At 44.2% G+C, this 13,210-nt stretch overlaps 2 protein-coding genes across 3 annotated transcripts; both read right to left on the bottom strand.

The window, feature by feature from the left end:
- Positions 1-1,735: 1,735 nt before the first annotated feature.
- On the bottom strand, positions 1,736-7,352 carry ptrh1 (peptidyl-tRNA hydrolase 1 homolog). Its single transcript, XM_030723426.1, has 5 exons — positions 7,158-7,352; positions 5,851-6,070; positions 5,597-5,696; positions 4,067-4,112; positions 1,736-3,014 (listed from the first exon to the last, which is right to left on the bottom strand). The coding sequence occupies exons 1-5, from the start codon at positions 7,350-7,352 to the stop codon at positions 2,748-2,750; spliced, it is 828 nt and encodes a 275-aa protein (XP_030579286.1). The 3' UTR covers positions 1,736-2,747.
- A 1,299-nt stretch (positions 7,353-8,651) lies between these two features.
- LOC115776052 (natterin-3-like) lies at positions 8,652-11,398 on the bottom strand. Of its 2 annotated transcripts, none has more exons than XM_030723657.1 (3): positions 11,272-11,398; positions 10,584-10,698; positions 8,652-9,742 (listed from the first exon to the last, which is right to left on the bottom strand). In XM_030723657.1, the coding sequence occupies exons 2-3, from the start codon at positions 10,696-10,698 to the stop codon at positions 8,652-8,654; spliced, it is 1,206 nt and encodes a 401-aa protein (XP_030579517.1). In that variant the 5' UTR covers positions 11,272-11,398. The 2 variants fall into 2 exon arrangements, with proteins under 2 accessions (XP_030579517.1, XP_030579516.1); XM_030723656.1 differs by having other exon boundaries at positions 11,241-11,379.
- Positions 11,399-13,210: the final 1,812 nt, after the last annotated feature.

Below are 13,210 nucleotides of genomic sequence, written 5' to 3'. Positions count from 1 at the left end.
ATCCATCCAAACTCAAACTCAGCCTCGAAGTTAAGTCAAAACTAAAATATGAGCCTGGTGGTTTTAGATTTCTTCATTAAACATCCACAAATTCACTAAGTTACTTTCATCTCATCAAAACTGTGCATTAAAGACCTGCTATGCTGTTCCTAGTCTAGTCTGCTAAAATGGAGGGGGTGGGACTTGTACTTTGGCACAACAGTCATGGGAATTTTTGTCCAACACTTGGATCTATGTGATGCCATAGAAACAGGAAATCTCTAATATGATCATTTTAGTCATACAGCTCTGGCTGTGGGCACAGAAGGATCCCCCATGTGCTGCTAAAACCTCCTGAGGCCAATCAGAGTTGGCTTTAAGTTGGCTTCAAGGGAGGGTGGCCTTAAAGAAAGAGGAGCTACAACAGCTTGTTTCACACTGAGGGCTGCAGTAAGGCCCACAGTAAGATAAATAAGGATCATTTTGGATCTAAGCTTCTCTAGTTGAGTCCACGAATACAAACTTGGACCTGGAAATGTGCAAAATAATCCTTTAAAAAAATAGGACCACGATGGTCTGAACTGAGTCTGGAAAGTGTTCCAAAGGATTATAGACAAAGTGTCACTTATAAAATATAAATGTACCATTAATGTAGTTCTACTTAAAAACCTAAATTATCTAAGTTCCCACCGGTGGAGTTCGAGGGCTCGTTTTGTGCTTGTGCAGAGTTAGAGGGAAGACCCCCCACTGGGCTGCTACTCCTGGCGATAGAGCACAGGGGGAGGGTTTGAGGGCTGTTCTTGAATAAATTTAGGTTTTTCTCTAAAGGTCGGGTGTTCAGCCTGCTTTTGACCTCTGACCCCTGCAGAAGAAAAGTTACTGAAGCCGCTGGTGAAGTCTCATAAAGCTGACCAGAGAGGCAGAGCTGGGAAAGTGGCCTGATGGAGGCAAAGGGTGGCTCAACAGGGTCACAGCAAGAAAGATGAGGGGTTTAAAGGAGGGTGAGGGGTGCTAAGGGTGTGTGCATGTGTGTTGGGGGGGGTCATAGAAGTTTCCTTTGAGCCCCCCCTTCTCTCCCTCATGTCCACAAGTGTGTCCCTGCAGCTATTGTACCCCTGAGCTGCAGCAGGACAGAAGGCCTCAAAAAAACGCTCTAACAATGTTTGGCCCCTTTTGTTTCTGCCTGCCTTTCTTCTTCGGCTCTCCATCGCAATCTACTGGCCTCCTTTGTATTGATTTCCCTCATTCAGCGGCTCGTCGGCCTCTTTCCGCTGTTTTAAATGCTCTTTGCTGCCTTTTTTTTTTTTTTGTCCCCCACCGAACCGTCCATCCCTCTCGCTGTCCTTCCTCTGGCATTCTCAGCAGTGTGAGAATGCAGCGTGCCTCTTGACGGGATGCAACTCATTAAAGACACATAATTGATGAAGAGTGCAATTAGTGGGACAATCAGAAGAGGAAATCAATATGTTTTTGGCCAAAGAGCCACATCAGGAGGACAAGCTGGAGAGGATGTGTGTGTGAGGAGCGCCGTATGTTGGAGGCCGGCTCTCGCGTACAAAAGATGAACTTAAACCGGTTTTTGTTTTAGAGCAGTTCAGCTCCTCATTGTGACAGTGCTCATGAACAGAAAACACCCAGGAGGCCTCGCACTGAACACCATCATCAAATAACAGAAAAATCAATAACTGAAGATTCAAGGCTCAGAGACTTTGACCTTTGACTGACTGCAAGAAGAAAGTACAAAATGCACAGGGGGAAATATATTAAACCTTTATTAACACTCCATCACATGTTAATAAATCTACATGTCACTCAGGGGGGTGAATCTGATATTTTTAGGAACCTCTGAACTCTTCTTTGCCTGTTTTGAAAACTTTACGTCCAGTCTGAGCGAGCTGCTGTGGATCAGTCGGTGCAGTTTGAGGTCATTTGATGAAAAATGTTCTGTTACCAGTGTGAAGGTGGCCTGCTCCACTCTGTGTGCAGAGGGAGGGGCTCTCATACACACACAAACATGTTTGTGAGGACATTCACATGAATGCATACCTGGACTTTCCCACACAACCATCTCCAGGGTTTTAACCCCACAGCCTGCTAACTGTTGCCGACCATCATCACTTAACAGACTGACATCATCAATGTGCAGCCAGCAAACCTGCAGCAGCTGTGATGCTATCACGTCAATAAGGGCCAAAATCTCTGAGGAATCCAGTCCAGTTCAGGACTAAGGTGTAACTAATGAGGTGAGTGTATTAACAGAAGCCTTTTATAGATACATTCTTGAGGTGAGTCATTATCCAAATGCTGCGATGTAAAACAACCACAAACCAAAACCTTCAGCTCTCTCTGACGGTCTGTGTGAACTGGCTCACAAGCTTCTGTGTGCCTACAACAGATTTATGCAATTTAAAAGATTACAAGAAGAACGTTCAGCCACCTTTAATGTGCATGAAAATCAGTCACATTCATTTAATTCAGTATATTTTCATATCTCACAGGTATCAGTCCGTCCTCTGCCACAGGCTGAGCTTTGCATTTGCTGAAATCAAGTAACCATATTTTGAGGTTTATGAGGTCTTCAGAGTAAAAACACGATCAAATCTTTAAGGCTTCACTGCCGGCTTCTCACAGAAATGAATAAAGTTCACTGTCTGACACCAGGATTCACCTGTTCTCTCTTTTCATGTAACGTCAGCATTAAGAGAGCAAATAAAGAAAAAAGTGGTTCGTGTGTGCTCACGTGTGATAACAGAGTTCAGGTTTCAGCTTCAGCTCTGAGCCGAGGCAGAGTCCTCAGCTGGTGAGACCCAGCGTTCCCTCTCCTTCCTCGTCTGTGCTGCTTGTCTGCCCCCTGCTGGGGAGGAGGCGCACTGAGAGTCCTGCGGGCAGAGCTGGGAAAGGAGGAGGTCCACACTTTGGACCAAAACAGAGTCCAGAACCTTCTGCTCCTCTGCGGTGAACCTGCTCAGAACGTGACGCTCCACGGATGTTTTCCCAGTCGGCCGACCGATCCCGATCCGAAGCCTGGGCATCACCTGCAGGAGACACGAGATCCTGGTGTTCAGACCCAAATTCAGCCTCTTTCTGTTACGTTCTCTTTAAACGCACTAAAAAGGTACACCTGTTTTTCATTTCTGGGTTTCAGCTGCAAATTTTCCACAGCAAACACTTCATATTTTCATCCAATCACAATTGTGCACTTCTGATCATGGAGCCTGCTGACTGTCTGCAGCCTCCGAGCACACGAGGCAGCATCTACAGTGAGTAGTTGTCTGTTCACACCGAGCATCGGGACTGGGAGCAAACAAAAACACTCGCATCGCCCAAATTGTTATTTTATTGGCTCAGAATTTGTGTTCTTGCAAACAGCATATGTTCCATGTTTTCAGGTAGTGTTTGATTACAGTACTGTGCAAAAGTCTCGAGCCACCCCTCATTTCTGTACAGTTTGCTTCCAGTCAGACTCTAAAGCGGTCCTGAGCAGTTCTCCAGCTTTCCGAAGGCAGCTTCTTCACTCATTTTCAGTCCAGACCTTCTACCCGACAGATTTCTCATATCTGAAAGTCATGAAAACGCCAGCAAAGACCTGATACGGCACCTGAGAGATGCATCTGGCCCTTCAGTTGAAACAGTTACTGTCTGATGAAGCCTCATCAGAAACGGCCTCGGTGGAAGGGCGGCTGTAACAAAGCCATTCTTCAGGAAGAGAAACGGGGAGAAAAGGTGGAGGTGTGTCACATTACACAAGAACTGGAGTGAGAATCAGTGGCAGCAGGTCTGATGGAGCGATCACTTCATTCATTTCTCATTTTCCAAGCAAAAACAAGGAGTGGCACAAGACTTTTGCACAGCACTGTATGCTGATATTCAGTGCCTGCAAAGTGTGTCAACAGTTAAGTAATTTAAAAAAAAAAATTTTACTCAACTTTTAACATGAGCAAGGATATTATTTTATCATCATTATGAGGTCAGGTCAAACAGCACTAACACCACAATATAAATCAAACATTAAAATAAAATCAGAATAGAATCCAGAGTCATGACACACACACGCGCACACACACACACACAGTGAGCAGTGACTTACATCAGTCTGAAGACAGTCCACACAGGAGCGGACTCCATTATGACCTCTGTGAGGAGGAGGAAGAAGAAGAAGCAGCGTTTATGGTCAGTCTGACAAACACTTTCTTCTGTGGTTTTCATGTCTGGTCTTCAGTATCAGATGTACCAGCTGTAGTTTCTTGCATGATATTAAATTTTCATAAATGACCATCTGGTTATACACGGCTGGAATTCCTACCATAGCTTTTCATGCAGGCCTTCACTGCTTTATACTGCAGGGGGGCCTGCTAGCTGAACACCCTTCCTATTGTTGGTGGGAAGTATAATGACACAACAGTTAATAATATACAACAAATATCATGGCCCAAAATCCATGAGACAGACCATCTGTAACTGTAACACCCAGGTAGCATAAGACTCCTAAGAGCTCGGGGAGGCTCCATCACAACAGCACAATCAAGAACCAAAATAGTAAGAGGATGAGGAGGAGAGATGCAGCAGAATGACTCAGGCCCAGGAGAGAAGCAGTGCGCTGATTGGAAGTGTGTTGGTTTTAGAAAGTGGGGCTCAGTTTGCTGTTTTTTCTGGGAGTGCTGCTGCTGCCTTCCTGTCTCAGACAGCTGTGAACACCGAGGTGATGAGAGTTCAGATCCATTCAATCTTACGTGTACAGAGCCAGGTCGCAGCATTGGCCCCAAGGTGCTTTATATTGAGTATAGAGAGAAAACCCGAAGGAAGGAAGGAAAAACTCCCTTTAAGGGGACGAGAACTCCGGCACATAGCTGCTCCTGAGGGAGGGGCACAGAGAGAGACTAAGGACAAAACAGAAAGTACAGCAGAGAGAAGACTGAAGGTAATGACATGCTGTGGTGGCACAGAAACACAAGGTGGGGAGTGGAGAAGTCCTCAGCAGTCACAGGAAGCCTGACACTACAGCAGCATAACTAATGGATACTTAGGGGTCACCTGATCCATCCATCAGCTCCTAAAAGGAAAGTTTTAAGCCTGATTTTAAAAGTAGAGAGGGTATCTGTCTGCTGAACCCAAACTAGGAGCTGGATCTACTTTTGGAAATTCTAGGAAACACAAGTAATCCTGCAGTCTGAGAGAGAAGTGCTCTACTGGGACCTGTGAGGCCTTTAAGACATGACGGGGCCGTGTTGCTGTTGTTTTTCCTGATGACAGAGTAACTCCAGCTGCAGAGTTTGGAAGAAGGGGTCCAAATGGAGTTGGTTTAAAAGCCACACTTCACGGCTCTGCTGTGTGGAAACATCAATGTGAGCAATCCAGATGTTTGCTTAAAAGCAGCAGCAACTCGAGGCGAGACTCCATCAAACCAAAGAGCAGAAGGAGCAGCAGATATCTGTTTAGATATTTGTTCTTACTGGCTATAAATGCAAAATGAAATATGCCTTGATAATACCTGAATGACTGCTTTACCTCAACACTGAACACACTTCAGTTGGGATTTCATATATTTAAGATGAGGAAAACAGAGCACGGCGAGTCGGAAGCAATCCCAGATCCAGCCCTGTCATAAAGAATGACCCACCTGGCGCTTCCTCCATGTTTGAGGGCAGTTTTCCCCAGAGGTTTGTCCAGTTCATCGTGGACCAGCAGGATATCTTCAGCCTTGATGCCGTATTTAGCAGCTGGATTAATAAAAACATTATTTAAAAAATAAACCAAGAACAGACTCCTTTTTTTCCTTAGTTTGATTTCTATATGGAACCTGTTTTTTTCATTAATGTAACAGGATAACAAATTTAACAAAAGGAAATCAGTTACAGACAGAAATGACCTCACCTGCTTTGGCCACTGACGCTCCACTGACGTTCATCAGCAGCCGGGGACGGAGCAGCACCACATCTGTTTGCTTCACTTCTGACAAAATGACCTCACCGGACACGTGCTTGTCACCACGCCAGCGGTCTGCCACACCGAGCCGGGCGGCGAGCGCGCCAAGCACCGCCATACCAACGCTGTGTCTGGTACCCTCCATCCCCGGGTTACCCAGACCCACCACCTGCAGCACAGACACACAGTTACAGGCTGACACCTTCACCTGAAGCTGAGCTCAATTGCACGGTTAGATTGTTACATATTTTCAGACGACACATCTGCTGAAAAGCAAATATATTTACCAGCAATTATTGTGTGTGAATTTCAAGCATCGTAGCTGTGCGACAACTACAATCCAAACTCAGTAAATAAGCTCTTTAAGCTGAAACTAGACTCAAATCCAGACAGTTCTCTGATGGGTTGTTTTCTAAATAAGCTGCTTCATATTCAGAAATGACCTAAAACTATTTAAAATCAACTTAAGACATATTATCGAACTTGTATATATCCCTGTATTTTTACTGGTTTCATAATTAATGTTTTTGATTGGGAATAAACTCACATTTAATAAAAAATGTTTTAATAACAGCATTTTGCTCAGGTGCCATCTACCTGACGATGCGTGTTCTGGGACAGAACGTTAACAGAGCAGGGACAGCTCTGTTAACAGAGAAACACCTATAGACTACATTGTATTGAATGAGACTCAGGCTGTACAGCTGCTGATACACTGCAAACACTGCAGGGTCTTTCCTGAGCTTTCATTCACTGCAAAGGTGAGGACAGGTTAACACAGGGGAGCACAGCTGACACTACTTAAAAAGCAAACTGACAGATATGCTTATTAAAATAAAATAAAAACAAAACAATAATAAGGTTGGCTCGGAAAGCCTTTATTTTTTGCATTTTTATTAATATAATCTATCAATTTTATTGCTGCTTTAGAACAATTATAAGCCCAGTGAGACTGAAGCTGTGTGGATTACATTAATACTCAGTATCACACTGTTAATTCATTTAATGACAATTACACCGAATAACAGAGTGAATTTGAGTGACTCGGGAAGTGTCTTGAAAATGTAGGAATGTGATGAACAATTTAACAAACCCCCCAAAACGTGAAATTCTCAGGTTTTTGAGTGGAGTTTGGTGGACTCTGATGACAAAGATTATAGCGGCGTAGAAAACCTTTAGCAGTAAATACACACCGCTGTCTGATAAGTTACAGTGTAGCACACAGCGTGCAGCTGATTACGAGCTTTAACACTTACCATCTTTCGGCGGCCTTGAGTGTGTATTTCTGCTTCGGTGCCCATCGCAGGCGAAAACGACGCGCTCAGCAGAACTCTGTTTACGACTCTCGTTAAAAACCGTCGCATCGTGAGAAAGTTAATCAGCTTCTTGAAAAAGTGCGACAAGTAGCGACAAAATTTACTTATAACCGAGCTCTTTTTCATTCGGCTCATAAAACAGGCTGTCTTCTCTCTGCAGTTAGTCAGAAATCAGCTGTTTTCACAGTTATTTGCAGTCATGGAGCAACAGCACCTGTGAGGACACTCACTGTGTCGATTCTGCCACCTGGCGGATTTCTCTTTGGGGTTCACTGTGTTAACTGCACCTCTGGATACATTTATCTGTATCTGTCTATAATTAATACTAAGAATTTAGGTACTTATTGTCATTCTTCATAATATGAGGTAACCTCTGCCTGTCGTGCTGTCTCACACCGGTCAACGAGCGCACGTAAGAAAACATGGCGACCAGGCGTTTCCTCCTCTGTGGGGCTGCAGCGCCATCTAGCTCGGCGACTGTAGAATTACAGCCCGCATTGTAAGGTCTTTAAAGCTTGAACACTACATACATTTAAATTAAACATTTAAGTAGACGAGGTTTATATTTTCATTAACTTTAAATTTAAATGTATTTTTATATACATATTGAGCTCCTTCATTTTTATTTAACTTGATCTCTTTTGAATCCTGCTTCTTTCCTTTGTGATTAAACCTTATTGAACTATTTTGTTCTGTTCTTGTGTTTAATGGCTTAGCTGTGGTTGAATGCAGTAATTTCCCAGCATTTAGCAATTTCCCCTTTGCTTAACTTTTGGGAACTTTTTTTAAATGGATAAAAATCAGCACACCTGTGATCTCAGAATTAGCACACCTTCAAGTAATCAGGATACAAGCAGCAAAAGAGGCTCTTTAGATCTGTCTGTAAGTGGCTAATATGATGGAGAGAAGGAAGGCAGATATATTGTGAATGTAGAGAAAGCATACGATCGGGTGATAAAAGAGGAACTGTGGTACTGTATGCTGAATATGGAGTTACCAGACAGGAGGAGAGGAGGAAGACCAGAGAGAAGATTCATGTATGTGGTGAAGGAGGAGGATGCTGGGGACAGGGTGAGAAGGAGGCAGATGACCTGCTGTGGTGACCCCTAAAGGGAGCAGCTGAATGAAGAAGAAAAAGACTGCAAGTTCATTTATTCGGCTAACGGCTCGATGGAGGAAGTAAAATATAGCAATCCCTGTAATCCCGGAATATTGATGCCACATATTTAAAATTGGTATGTAGACATGAAATAAACAGTACAGTTTTGCAGCTGGATGAGTCAAAATGAAAAAAGTAATCTGAAAATGACTTTCAGGGATTGTGTAAAATCCTCAAGAACTTAAAAGAAGACACAAAGATTTGCCTTGAATTTATAATCGTAATTTATTTTATTTCATTTCAGAAACAAAGTTATAAATTCAACTGACTGATCATCAGTTTTGTGTTGGGGAGCAGGGAACAGCATCGGGCACGGGCTGACACCGCTCCACCACTGCGTCGATTTCGCCGACACTCACGCCGTCGTAGGTGCCCGTGATGTACGTCCAGCGGGTGTCTCCGTTGTGGTTGGTCCTGCTCAGCCGGCCCGTGAAGGGGATGTCCGCCTTCATCTTCCTGCCGTCCATCCTCACAGTGCAGGAGTGATTGGGTGGGACCAGCAGCTCCACAGAGACCGAGTGACTGATGGACTCTACCATGGTGGTCCCCTTTGAGAAGGTCACCGTCTGCTCCTTGGACAACTCCACGTTCCCCGGACCAAAGATGGGAACTTTGGCTGTCATGGTGGACACAGTGCCATTGCGGGTCTCCCTGCCGATGTCCCATTTCTTCTCCACCGTGCTGGTCTTCTCCAGCGTCACAGTCTTCTCCACAGTTCCGCAGTCCAGGTTGGTGACCTTGGTGAGCTTCAGGGCCTCTGGAGGATGGTGGAACAGCTCCATCTGGTCGATGGCGTACTCCACATGAGAGATGTGCTGGCTGTAGCTGTCTCTGTTGATAGCAAGGACCTGGTATTTCTTATACCAGTACTCATCCCCTTCCCAGGGGAGGAAGAAGGCTTCATGTCTGGTCACCACTTTACCGAGACCGTACTTGTTCTTGCCCACGTAGATGTCTGAGTTGGGGCAGGTTTTGATGGCATACTCAGGAACAGAGCCATATGAATCTTCAACCCACTGCAGGAACTCAAAGTTGTCCACGTTGACCAGCACTTCAAATTCGGAGGATGCGTACTCCTTCTCAGCATAAGGGTACTGGCAGAAATTCCCTTTGCTGGGCGTGTAGAAGCCGGCCTCGCAGTTGACTTTGCACACATAGTCGGTGCGTTCAGTGTAGCCGTTGAAGATGGCGACAGCACCATTTGGGAGGGAACCGCTCCATGTGACCCACTGGAGGTTGGCATATTCACCAAACATGGGGCTCGAGTGTGAGGTCCTCTCAGCTTCTGGGATCTCTACAGTTTCAGGAGAGTGGAGAGCTCCCCGGGAAGGGACAACATTTTCCAAGGCCGGGTTCAGCCATGGCTCTGTGAGACAAGACAGGAAGATAGTGGCTGTAAGATTTGAGTGGGAAAACAGAGCTTTAACCTATTTGAAACATTTATGACCAAAACAATTTAGATATGCTTAAAGAAAATCCCTATCAGGGTTTTCTCCTTGGGCACCTCTGAACCTCTTCCAATGCTTTTTTTAATCCCGGGCCTGACGAACTGGAATCACAAAACAGCAGTGCTTCAACTTGAAGATCATTTTGATAAAGGGACAAAAATGTAGGAAGCCAAATCTGTCAAGCAGGCTGAGCAGGGTTGGTGTGGCCTGAAAAAAAAAATTTTGTTCTGTCAACGCTTTGAGCCCCGACTTCTGCTGGTTCTCCATCTGATCCCTCAGGATGTTAAAAGTAAACCAGTCTGGCCCTGCGGACGCTCACAGTGTACGATGCCGTGAATGCTGATGAAAAATAAGTGAGCATTCTCCTTGTAAACTTAGCTCTCACCAACACTGATGATCTTTGACATTCAGGTTTTATTCAACTGTTTGCAAGTTCGAGTGTTGAAATCACAGGTGCTCAAGTGCAGGTGTTCAGAACAGGACGTCCAGGGGCAGCAGGAGTACAGGAAGCAGCGCAGAGGTGCAAAAGGAGATGACCGTGAAGGGGATAGGAGCAAAATGGAGAAGTCACAGAGCTGCCTGCTTTAACCTTATATTTCATTCAATTTTATGGACACATCAAAGCAATTTTGGGGAATGAAAGATAAAAATCACACATGAAAGTGAAGGTATCAAATTAGAAACTGACATGCAGGTTGTTGGTGGATGTCAGCATTTCCTTTTATTAAAGCGCTTTTGTAGGATCATAATGTGACTCACTGCTGGGTTTTTCTTCCCCGTCCTGCAGCCGGGAGACATGAAGCAGCGGGTCAGACTGCAGCGCCGGGCCGCACATCTGCAGCACTGCCAGGACAACAGCAACACAACACCTCATCTGGACACACAAGGACAACACCGACAGCGTGTCTTCATTAGTGGGTAATCACTGTGTGCAAACGCTGCAACATGGAAACTTAAACTTGTAAAAATAAAAATAAAAAATCTTTAAAAAAATCACGTGGTTTTCAAAGTTTTTGTGTTTCTAATCCACAGATTATATATGATATTCATGTCCGAATATGCCCTAAAAGGTAAAAGAAACAGTTCTGAATTTAAACATTATTACTGCCAGTATTACATGTGCTTATATACAGTTCATAGAGATTACTTCAGGTGAGTGGATGAAAAGAAAGAAGGTGACCTCTGCTGCATATCAAAGCAGGTTTAATGTCACATAATTGAGGCAACAGTATCATAAACTGAACGCCCCCCCGACTGTATTTATTTAAGATCAGACAAAAGGAATCATTCATGAGGAAAATTTCAACCTGAAATGTGTTGATCAGTTTATTGATTTCACACAGAGAAATGCAGAAAGCTTTAAATTGAAGCCCACAGGAGCCGTTCATTCACAGGTAGAGAAGTGCTTTTTTTTACCTCGACGGGTTCCTCCTGCAGCGACGCTTACCTGCAGTCAGTGCTGAGCTTTAAAACCTCCCCTCAGACTTGCTGCCCCCAATAAACAGGAGTGAGATAACGCTGCCGCAGCCTCTCCTCCGTCCTCTCCTGCTGCTCACTTTGAATCTGACGCGTTGGTGTTGATTTGAACAGAAAGTAACCGCACATGAAGCCTCAGATGAAGCTCATACAGAGAGGGGGAAACTAAATGAATCTGCTTCATTTTCTTCTGCGACATCCTGTTACACTCAAACTTTATGCACTCATATTGGGAGCTGAACAGTTACAGCCAGTGTCTTTGTACCTTGTTCAAGGACACAGTCTCACAGAGGGCATCAGGGTCAGTGGATGATCTATGAACAAGCGGTTCATAGATCTCTGGTAGCAGCACTTTCCATCATGTCAGCCTATAATCTCCCACAGCTGTTCAAACCACTGCCTTCCTCATCAGACCCCTCATGGCCTACAGATGAGGGGCTCTGTCGTCCTTTGTATTGGTTTGTAGTCACCTTTCCTTCACATGAATATAAGAACCCAGACCATGCCAGCAAATTATCAGCACAGCCTAACACAGACACCGTCTCCCTTCTCTACAGGAGTCCATGTTTCAGGGTTTTCCTTGACTTTGCGAAGGATTTAGGTCAGCTTGGATAGATCCTGCTGTCCTTGACCTGAAAGCATGCAGCTCATGAGTGTTAGAAACAAAAGTCCTCGTGCTGCTGCTGATGATAACAGGACTCTTTATTGATCCAGGCTCTCTTCAATGAGACCGTTAAAAGTGCTTCATAAATAAATTTGCTTGGTTTTAGTGTGTTGCATCTACTGGATCGCATGATGTCCAAAGTGCTGTGGCCTCTCTCTCCACTGATGAAAAGATACCGCACCGTCAGATAAGCTCAGACAGAGAACACGCTGATTAGATCTCCTGTAATAGCGGGTCACTGATTAAGACGGGGCTCGTTGCGTAATGTCGTTGGCTGCCAAGATTCAGCTGGAGAAGAAGCCGCTCAGCACGGACATTGTTCTCCACACACAGTGCTATCATTGAAAATCGCTGATGTCAGGGCCATCTGTGCGCGTCCTTCAGACAGAAAGTTATTATCAATTTATTTATTTAGGTCTGAATGAGGACTGTGTATCAAACAAGGGTGTGTAAAGGTCGTTTGCACTCCCTAAACTGCACCGTCACCAGTTTCAGCTGCTTCAGCATTCAGCCCTGCCTGTAAAGAACATTTATGTTATTCAGATTCAGTCTATAGCATTCAGATGCACACGCTGAGCGTGCCAAGCAGTGATTCAGTCTGACAGCTGATGATGTTTTTCTGTCTGACCATTTTATTTTTGCACAAGAGAAGCTGATTAGAAACGTGGAATAAAGCAGGCTTTTCTTATACAAAGGCTAAAAGTCTTCAGTGTGATTTACAGAGTCAGATTAAATGATTATGGCACTGACTGTCAAAGCTCAATGCTGAATTGTACTACAAAACAAATTAACCTTAAAAGTGCTTTTTTTTAAAAAAAATTATAAAAACTTATGGTGGCAGATATTTTCCAGAAAGTTTTGCTGTAGTTGTTCAACACCAGCAGCATCATTTTTAATGTCTCTCTGTGTTGGTATCTGTGAACGATGACTCCAAATTATGTTCATATGTTCCATTTTTTTCACTGCATAATGTGAATTATGTATCTCTTCACATCCAGTGGATCATTTTAGTTCATTTTAGAAGCTTTAAAACATTTTTAGGCAAGTGTTTTAAGTACCTGTAAGCCTCGGCAGCCATCTGGTGATTTGGTGCTAAATGCCAACAATGGCAGCTTACTTTGGTCTCCCACTTCCATACTTACAGTTGCCATTTTTATAATTATCAATGACAGCTAAATGAATTGCACAGGTACCCAAATGGTGCAGAATCCATGGTTTCCATCATGACTGCACAGAGGAAACGAAG

The sequence above is a fragment of the Archocentrus centrarchus genome, unplaced genomic scaffold (assembly GCF_007364275.1).
Source record: "Archocentrus centrarchus isolate MPI-CPG fArcCen1 unplaced genomic scaffold, fArcCen1 scaffold_26_ctg1, whole genome shotgun sequence".
Lineage (NCBI taxonomy): Eukaryota > Metazoa > Chordata > Actinopteri > Cichliformes > Cichlidae > Archocentrus > Archocentrus centrarchus.
This window is presented reverse-complemented; position numbering and strand designations above follow the sequence as displayed.